This window comes from Sphaeramia orbicularis, chromosome 9 (genome assembly GCF_902148855.1).
Source record: "Sphaeramia orbicularis chromosome 9, fSphaOr1.1, whole genome shotgun sequence".
Lineage (NCBI taxonomy): Eukaryota > Metazoa > Chordata > Actinopteri > Kurtiformes > Apogonidae > Sphaeramia > Sphaeramia orbicularis.
Genome location: NC_043965.1, coordinates 39,287,485 through 39,297,616, shown reverse-complemented (window position 1 = coordinate 39,297,616; position 10,132 = coordinate 39,287,485). Strand labels below are relative to the sequence as shown.

Genomic DNA, 10,132 nt, shown 5'->3' with positions numbered 1-10,132 from the left:
GCAAAAACAGTGAATGGAAATGTTTCCACTTCAATTATTATACCAGCTGCCTTAAAAGACTGAAAACCTGGAGTTTCCACACTAAATGACTTCAATTAAAATAACTGAAGACTTAAATCATGATCAGAATAGTTTCTAATTTGTTATTCAGCCACGAGTTTCTCTCTGAGTATCTAAAATTCAGTCCATAAAAAAAGTGATATTTGGCATCAGTGCATCAACAACACTGCAGCAGGATGTGATACAAATCAATATTTTGTCCCAATTGTATCATTCTACCCATGACAAACAGTCACGGTAGACCGTCCCTCAGTCTGCTCCAATTTGACACCAGTGTCATTTAAAAAACCTTTAGATGCTTCAAAGACCTGAAGAGAACAAACTGATTAATGTGATTCCAATTACATGGGACACATGGCAACAGAGGCAAAAACAGGGCTGAGACCTGAGACGCCGGTGGATTTACTTGAACCTGCTGCGATGTTTTACTCTGACTACATGCTCAGTTAGCAGAGATGCGCCAACACTCAGCGATGACTTCAATACTCAGCCCATTAAAACAGATGTTACCATCACGGGACAGGAAAGCAGGTCACACTGGAGATCCTCATGCTCTGAGTCAGATTTAAGGCCATGCTCACACAGTGACACACAGTGGGCCCTGGTCTCTACCTGCCTGTGGTCCAACTCAGCAGATATATAAAAAACACACGACTAACACACGGAGAGTCTGCAGCCTTATACATAAACCACAGGTGGCCTCTAGTGCCATGCTGCTGCTGTGCTGCAGGGAGGTGAGATGCAGGGTGGGTGGGCTGGTCTGGGGGCAGCATGCTGCCAGTGTGAGGGCTGTGCGATACAACCACAAATCCGATTATTTTCTACTTGGACTGAAACGTCGTACAAATTTTCAATTAAGCATGTAACAAAATACAATAATTTTCTGCTGGTTTCAACAAGCTAAATTTAAGACTTTTAGAAAAGCATTACAAGAGTAATTTAAAACCCATTTCACACTCCATTACACTGGGGCCAGACTTTGTTGATATTCCCATATGTGAATACGGAACAATATTAGGTAGTACCAGGCATTTGCCGAGTGCTCATGCAACTATAAAGCTTTTCTACTTTAAGTTCTTAATTTGTTTAATCCAAAAGATATACTCCTAATGCGTGTTGTGCAACAAGCTTCAATCAAGCATTAAATCGTATATATATATTTTCAGATCTGTCAAAGTCTTCTCTAGACCTTTTAGAACCTAAAAACACATTATTGGATTTTAAACTTTTATGATTCATATCAGCCTTTTCAAACTACATGTATACACACAACCAGTTTTTCAGGTCTTTGTTTTGTCCTGGTTGATCAGAAGGAAATTGTTCTGCATTACATTCACTTTCGTCTATGTCTGTTTATGATTCATTTAGGTGCTGTCCAAAAGTGGCTGACGTAATAGCTGAGAGCAGGAAAAAGATGATTAACTCTATGATAACACCTTGTAATCACATCTAAATCGAATAATGAATAACTAAATAAAGTGGGATCACTGAAAAATCGCAATTTGACAATTCCAAATTAAGTCTTGAAGTCACTTGCTGACACTGTTGGTGCTGATTGACATTTTTCTATCATTATAAGACATATATCGTTATATCGCACAGCCTTGTCCGGGGTGTGTGTCACAAGGTGCAGAGGAGGCAGGGTGCTGCTGTTGTGCAATGGCAGGAAGAGGGTTGAGATTGAGGAGGTCTCACTGATTTGAGCTCAAGGTAAAAGTAACTGAGCCCTCGACTAATCCCAGCTCTCCTGACAGCACCGTGCTCATGGTGGCAGCCAGTTAAAAACCCCTGAATGGAAACGCAGCGCTGCTGTTGGACACACGCTCAAGTCAATACATCTCAGAAAAAAATGAGTGCTTTCTCTGAGAGGCTGCTACATGGAGCTAACCAGGAACTAGAGGAGGATGATGGGAAACCAGGTGCAGCAGGTGAAGAGGGGGAGGAGCATGAGGGCAGGGTAGGTTTGGATTAGAGGGAGGAAGGTGCAGCTATGGTGTGTTAGGGTAAAATGTAAGGGGTGCGGGAGCGGGGGTGGGAATGGGGGGAGGGGGGACAGAGGAGCCGGATCTCACCAGACCTCCTGGACAGGCTCCCTGCCACTGTAGAGGAGAGGGGCAGACAATGGATAAGAACTACCTGAACATGTTTAACACACTGCCTGCTGAAACAATCGACTTTTACACAACAACCTACTCTCACTTCTGCCATTCAATGGTTAACCTGACAAACCCTGATAACAGCATAAAGAGGAAGTCAAGAGTGACACAAGGAAATGATGATAAGACCAGAAAACAAACACCAGCAGCTGAAGGAAGCAGAAAATTCATCTCATCCACTATACACAGCATATTCCCTCCAAGTCCGTCTGCAATAATAAGCTTGATTTTCTACATGAACATCAGTTTCATGTGGTGCAACATAGCTCAACAGATTAATAATGTGACAGAGGGATTTATGAAGGCTAGCACTGTGTCTCAGTTTGTATTCTCCTCTTCTTATACTTTCGGTTTAAGCATCTAAGTGTGTTAACACTGAGCCTGTTTACATGCACACCAATACATGAATCATTATACAATTTCTGGAGAAGTCAGATAATTCAAGTGACCATGTTAACAGGATAATTTGATAGGTTTTATCAGATAACAGTGGTTATCTGGTTATGAGAAACTGGATTAACACACCTAGATTTCTCCCCAATACTCTAATTTCTTCCTCCATGTATACAGTATAAAACGATTTATTTCATTCAAGTCTGCGCATGTGTAAACACAATTAAAATCCAAGAGAATGGATGTTACGTAGTCAAATGTGAGCAGAAGACACCAGGAAGTTTGAGTCTACCATCACTGCTTATGCAAGTACTCCAAAAAGAAATCTGATAATGGACTGGAGAGTCTAAACCAGGGTTTTCCATTATTGCAATTCTTAAGTGCATATAAATGCATTAGATCTAATTGTTACAATTATCCAATTACTCCCAGTTATTGGACTTTTATGGTCATGTAAACAGGCTCACTGTCAATGATGGCAAATGCAGTGCAACAACAGCACTCACAAGGGGTAACAACAGTCAGAAAGATGAGTATTGAGTGTAGGAAGGGTCAAATTTTCTATTTTCATCATCTGGGTTATGTAATTCAAGAGGAGGGACCAAGCTTCAAAATAGTACGCTACTATCCTTTTTAATAATAGATTTAAATGACGTAACATGCCGTCAGTGACAGATGAGGAATAACCTTATGTGAAATGAGGTGAGTGAAGCAACTTCATTTTGTAGTAAAACAGAATTGAGCGAGTAAAAGAGGCAGATATTTTGGCAGGCAATAGTCGCCAAATGTTGGTTCCTCCTCCCAAATTCAATGGAAAGAAGGATGTTGCAATCAGCTCTGGTAAGTACCTAACAATTAAGTGCAACTTGTTGAAATTTACACACAAGTAACACAGTGCAAGTACATGATGTACTAATGGATGAATCCAAAATGAAATAGAATGTGTAGGAGCCAAATATACTATAACACTCAGTATTTTAATGGGAGAATAGAAATGGTCTGCTCTCAACACCATCAATACTTGAATGAAAGTGTTCAGTTATAAATTGAATTGTTTGGTTTAGATCACACTTCTAAGGTGTTTGAGGTTTTGGCCTCCAGTTCCACCTGCATAAATATCACAACTAATCACCCATGACATGAAAGCTCAACCTAGTCACTGTGACACGAAACTGAGGAAAAGGTCTTTAAGCTTCTACAGCCCCAAGGGTAGTCAATTGATAATGCTGCAGCTAATAGCACCTTCAGGTTTGAGCCTCTGTTTACCTGCAGTGATGTTTCCTTGTGGCAAGCCAGAACCTGCTCTCACAGCCGTAACAGTGGGCTGCCAAATGGTCGGGGTACCAGCGTGTGACCTGAAACACACAAACACATGTGGATGAGATCACAGTCACCATATCCCATACAGAGAGGGATGTGAAGCTCATAAATGGACCAAGTGTGAGTGCTAACCTCTGTGTCCTGCTTGTCCACCTGTTCCCAGCTGGCCTCAGAGAACAGCTCTGTGCTGCAGTGTGACAGACAGTTTGGGTCCAGGTTGAACTCTGAGTCCATCACTGAGGTCTACATGCAGAGAAACAGACTATCAGAATGAAAAAGATACTCATCAGGCTGATGTTACAACGTGAAGGTTTTGTCCAGACAGTGAGTAAACTGAATCGCTTCACCTTTATTTCACCTCACAATTTTGTATTTAAAAAAAAGGTCTGAACATGGCATGAGGGCATTGCTACTCTGTCTTCTAGCTGACAGCACAGGTAGCCAGAAAGTCAATGTTCTGGAGTGGCAGAGTCAAAGCCCAGACCTCAATCCAAAAGAGAATGTGTGTCTGGACTTGAAAAAGGCCATTCACATCTGATCCCTGCGCAGTCTGACAGCGTTTGAGCAGTTTTGCAAAGAATGGAGTAAATCTGTAAAATCTCATGCAATGATACAACTGCTAACCTACAGAAAATAAGACACTTCTGTTGAAAATGTGTCTGAAGGAAATGGTTCTGGAAGCTCCTTACCCCAAGTAGAGGACCACCACGCACAATCAGCACTGTAAGCAATTAGCAGTCTCTTACCACTTCATCTCCCATGTCCCCGTTGATCCTGTGGGAGCCAATGTGCTGCTGATTCTCCAAGCGACTCCACAGCTCCTGCACCTGCTTCTTCAGAGTTTCCACCTCCATCTGATGTCCTGCCTCAATCTGTCTCAGCCTCTGCTGGATGGCATCCATGTGCAGCGTTAGCCCATCATCGTCCAGGTGACTGCGGGATGGCTGCTCTGGACTGATGGCAGCCCGGGCCAGCAGGGCATGGCAGCAGCGGTGCTGGGAGCAGCTACCCCGTGGGTGGAGTATGAGAGAGTTGCAGCTTGCTAGAGAAATCTGTCGACTAAAGGGAGCCCGTTCACCATTCCCTTTGGTCCAGTGAGGTCCTGCGCAGGGCTCACCTTCAGCGCTGTCGCCATTACAAACACCATCCCTGCTAAGGTCTGTACTCACAGACTGAAAGGCACTGACAGAGGGCCGCTTGGTCCCTCCGTTTAAAGTTCTGGTGGAGCCGTGCTCACCCATTTCCATTCCTTTCTCCTTCCTTGAACAGGGTGGTAGCCTGCTAAGACAAACCGGCAGCTGTGCGGGGAGCTCCAGTCTGGTGCAGGCCTCCTCCGTTAAAGTCTCTGTAGAGCTTTCCATTAGGGAGGCCTTTTTATCCACCGGCTCAACAGTCTCAGAGACACCTCTGTCAGAGTCAGGGCAGGGCTCCTTCTCTGCACCCAACTCTTCTTCAGGTGACTGGTCTATGAATCCATTTGTTAAAGTTCTGTGTGTTTCCAGCTGTTTGGGTTCATCTGAACCAGACTCACTGGACCCATGTGCAAGTCTCTCTTGTTCAGAAGAGTCCTCTACAACGTGATCCACCGGATCCTCTACAGGCAAAGGTGGAGATGATGAATCTTCTACATCATTTTCTGGAAGGTGTCCATTTGCACACTCTTCTATCTGGATCTCAGTCCTGTTGACCTTAGGACACTGATCTTCCTCCACTTCTGCATCTTTCTTAACCTCTGTGTCAGACTTGTCAACTTGAGTTATACCACCCTCTCTCTGAGCATCAGCTCCTGCCTCCTCCGTAGTGGCTTCCTGGAGAATGTTCTCCATCTGGCCCTCAGCCACTCCCACAGCTACAGAGAGCTCCACCTCCTCTGACTCCTCTCCTGTTGTTTCAGGGGTCGTAGAGGCTCCCTGTTCAAGCTCAGTGTTTGAGTCCTGCGGCTGTGGGCTGTCATCCAGCTCTGAGTCCACCACGTCTGGGTAAGGCCCAACTCCATTGGGCCGCACATCCTGATCCTGGTTCCCCCCTCCTTCTGGCCCCACAGCCATGTTGAGCTCCAGAGAGCGCCGGTGGTCCTGCCACTTCTCATTGAGGCTTGGGTCACTGGAGCGACGGTTAGGAGCCAGCGAGCTTCCCAGCTCACATGCACTGGGCAGGTTGTCGAAGGAGCGGGTCTTTGTGCGTCTGAAGAATTATGCAAAATAAAATAGAATTTTATTACATAATCGCCCAGAGTCTTTGACACCCTGTAATTCACTTTTCAGCTGCAAACATAATCATTACAAAATATCTGGTTAACACATCAATCAAATGTCAGCTTTAACAAAGACAAAGGCTTTATTAAAAACAATGTCAACTTTAAGATGAAGAATATCCTGTTCTTCCAAGATGATATGGGGGTCATGAGAAACATGACGAGTAGAGGATATAATTACAATCCATTATCTTTGACTATGAGGGTACAATCAGCTCAAACTAGCCGGGCTTCCTCTCAATTGAGCCCTGAACTAGGTTTGTCTTACACAACAGAGGAAGTGGGGGGGGTTCGGAGCCAGCATGGCAGGCTCACCTGCCCAGGGGCGCATCCTCAGGGTTGGAACCAGGCACAGGGTAGGGGGCGCAGGAGTCATCAGACGGGGTGGTTGGGGAGGAGCTGGGCAGGTACACTGCTGTCCACAGCATCAGGTTACGCACATGACAAACAGGGTGGAGAACCTGCAACAACAGGTGCAAAATTAACTTCAGGCTTAAGCACCCAGGGAGTCATTCTGCTCCATCAGTGAGTCTGGTACTTAGTTGCAATAATACTGTTAAGACAACACTATTGAGCAGGAAATGAACAGTGAGTGGTTGATAAGAATTTGGAAAATCATGATACAACACCACACTAAAATATAAACGTGGCTAATGTTTTACTTCTTGCCTAAAATACAGAATTTCAGATTTCCTCAAATAAAACAGTTTAAAGCTTTCAGATGTAGCTCCTTGAATGGATAATAATCTGAAGACAGATTTGGCAGAAACACCTCACAGAGTTATGCAAACAATAACAAACAGCCACCACAAAAATTCACTTGACAAAGGATGGTGAAAGGTCTCTTAAATCATGCCAGAGCCATTACTAGCAATACATCTGGAGATATTATTAAATATGCTGCTCTGGGGTTAATCTTTCCCATAATTCTTCAGAGGGTGTTGATTAGGGTGTCTGGATGCACAGGACTGGCAGAAGTAGGCGTGAAGAGATTTAACACTATGTTTTGGTCATTTATTCTGAACAGTTTTTTTCCTTAGTATGATGTTTGTAAAGAACTGTTTGACCATTTCGAAGTTTTGGGGTAATCATCATCATTAACCATTGACTATCATGGATCAAATAGCTTTGTAGCAGGTTTATAGTTTCACTAGAACAACCTGAACCAACAGTTTTCTGCTTTCTAAAAGTAGCCTCATAGCAAACAGTGAACGTACAGTCTCGGAGTGTGATGAGTACAACATGTTCCTCAGTGTGCGATTGGCTGGTCTAAGGAGTGACCAGACTGAGCAGGTCCTCTCCTGAACGTGCCGGTCTTCCCTCTCTTTGCCGCTGTTGCACAGAAAGGTGCCGAAAAGACAGGAGTAGGTATGCTGCACCAGTTTTACCTGCACAAAAAAAAAACCACACATGTACAGGCTTGCAGGTACTTCAGGTATGATAATGGGACTCACACTACTTAACACGCCCAGATGACAACTACATATTTGTGGTTTACAACCGGAAACTGAAATGTGAACACGTGGCCTATAGATTCGTTGTTTCCACTTCTACATTAAAAGTGTTGAGACATTTGATCTAAGCGGATCGGAGCACGCACCAGGAAGGCCTCATTAAACTCAAAGGAGCATGGGAATTGTCGCTGCAGCTGGTGAACACAATCCAGCCACTGTAGGAAGACGGGGCAGCGTTCATTCAGGTCTTCAGAGTTTTCACCATGACCACAGCGGTCCGCAAATTTGTGGCCAAAGTCCAGCCATTCAGTCTCTACCAGAACCTGGAAGCCCTGTCACAAGATCACACATGAAGTAAGTGACATTCTTTTCTGCTCACTAACCATGTTGATTATATGATAATGAAATGAGGATCTGTACCTCTATAGTGCGGTAGTACGGATCCAACAGCAGTTTGGACAATGCAACAATCTGAGGGGTGCGGTCCCAGCCATCGGAGCAGTGCACCAGCACAGGCCTGTGGTCACGGTCCACAGCATTCACGACGAGCAGCGCCGCCTTCAGCAGCAGAGACAGGTGTTGCAGCCACTTGGTGCCCTCCAGAGCAGAAAGCCAGCTGCGAGGGCAAACACATCAGTCGAAAATAAAAAAACAGGTTGAATGGCTCTATAGTTCGCCGGCTTCTTCTATCAAGACAACTTGAATTGGCAAGGTTGTCATGTTCTGCCACTGTTAGAGTTTTGTGATGTTGCTGCAGGAGATCAATCTCCCAATAGAAGTGGGTGGTACTTTCACTGGAGGATAACTCAAGTAATTAAATGAAAATCCATATATGACTTCCCATCAGTGCTCAATTGTAACTATACTGACATCTATAACCATTTCGATGTTATAAGCAATCAAAATATGGCTCATTATAAGTAAAGGCAATTTTTTTGATATTTCAAAAATTTGTCAAAAAATCAAAAATCTAAATATCTCAACTGTGAACAAACTTTGTAGACATTGCCCTGAGGACAGTACATCAAAAAATTTGAAATTAATCCAACTAGTAGTTTCATTGGAGATGTTTGCAAAAAACAACAGCCCATTATGGATTATCACTCAGTTTAAAAAGGAAATACAGGCCTAACTGTACTTTGACAGAATATCTTTCACTGTATTCTTGCCATTTTCAGTAACCCCTCAACATGTGTCAGCTATTCAGATATGACCCAAATAAAAGTTAAATGTTAGTATCTGCAGGCAACTTTGCCAGCAATTAAAACTTTATTAGCTGGCGATCTAGCAGTAGCTTTTTTTTTGCCCTCTGATTGCCGAACTGCATCTTACACAGCTTTATGTTAATTGGAGTAAGTGTTTCATAAACTGAAACAAAGTAGGTCACATCTTATAACATTCTGTTTCTAAACATTACGTAAGCAGCCGTAGTGATGTATGCACCCTGACCTGCTTTAATTACCAGTTAATGTTCCACTTGACTTATCTTATTTGGGTTATTATTCTACATGGTTAATAACATGCTGGGGTTGTATGTGACAAACAGGCTTCTGAAAGGACTTCCTCTGACAGATTTGATTTCACAGACATGACAAATTAAGTTATTATGTAAAACGATTTCATTTATTTTAGCTTTCGGTAATGAGGCCAGTGAGTAAGAATATGTAGCACCCTATAAAACACTGAGCAAAGATCTAGAGGATTCTTCTGAGTCTGTTTTTGTCTTTTGATCTGATCTTCCAAACCCTTTTCCCCACTTTCCCTTAATCCAGTTTTTGCTTCAATCACTGTATTGTCATATCTGAGAGAGCAGATGGAAAGATTCTCCACTCGGGCCTGGGACAAACATTCTAAAATCAGGCACAGATGTTTGGCTAACAGCTACACAGTTGTAACTACACCCATACTATTATTACTGCTGTATTACTTCTAGTTACTCCACCACTGCTTGGGACGTTTAATAGTTTGAGCCTGCAGAGCTGTAGAGTAGTAACTGGGTGAAGCTGGAGGCACTGCTGGAGGCAAAAAAAAAAAAAAACTCACTTGGCTGGATCAGGCATCTGAGTGCAGAGGAAACGCAGAGACTGGAAACTCTTGCGGATGGTGTGGATGTTGGCCATGCTCATGAACGCAACCTCACAGTTGGGATAGTACTCTGGAACAGCAGTAAATCAAAGGTTAATAAAACCTGGGGGAGATTTTAATTTTAGCCCGGAGAACAATTGTTTAGGGTTAACAGAGCTGCTGAATCCACAGAACAGGTTGACCTAATTGTGCTGAAGCCCAGGGACTGAACTGAAAAGACCTACCTGGGCATTCACAGCCTCCTCCCTTGGCCCTGTTGGCTACAGCGGCAGCATAGGACCGGGCATCCAGGATCAGTAACTTGTGAGGCTGGATGGCAAGAGTTTCCACCTCAGAGCTGTTGGTCATGGAGGATTCTGAAACAGATAAGTTGTTGTAAGTCTCTCAATTTAAGTGTTTGCACAGAAGGT

General features: G+C 43.6%; 1 protein-coding gene across 2 annotated transcripts in view; it reads right to left on the bottom strand.

Moving 5' to 3' along the window:
* Positions 1-10,132, bottom strand: part of mtmr3 (myotubularin related protein 3) — a 35,424-nt gene that overhangs the window by 6,239 nt on the left and 19,053 nt on the right. Inside the window, exons 11-20 of one of the 2 annotated variants that reach the window (XM_030144419.1) lie at positions 9,947-10,078; positions 9,681-9,792; positions 8,058-8,253; positions 7,784-7,969; positions 7,401-7,571; positions 6,499-6,644; positions 4,676-6,113; positions 4,062-4,172; positions 3,876-3,964; positions 2,133-2,159 (exon numbers count right to left, since the gene is read on the bottom strand). In XM_030144419.1, the coding sequence (XP_030000279.1) occupies positions 2,133-2,159; positions 3,876-3,964; positions 4,062-4,172; positions 4,676-6,113; positions 6,499-6,644; positions 7,401-7,571; positions 7,784-7,969; positions 8,058-8,253; positions 9,681-9,792; positions 9,947-10,078 (2,608 nt within the window). The remainder of the gene's footprint in view (positions 1-2,132; positions 2,160-3,875; positions 3,965-4,061; positions 4,173-4,675; positions 6,114-6,498; positions 6,645-7,400; positions 7,572-7,783; positions 7,970-8,057; positions 8,254-9,680; positions 9,793-9,946; positions 10,079-10,132) is intronic. The other variant, XM_030144420.1, reaches the window with a different exon arrangement.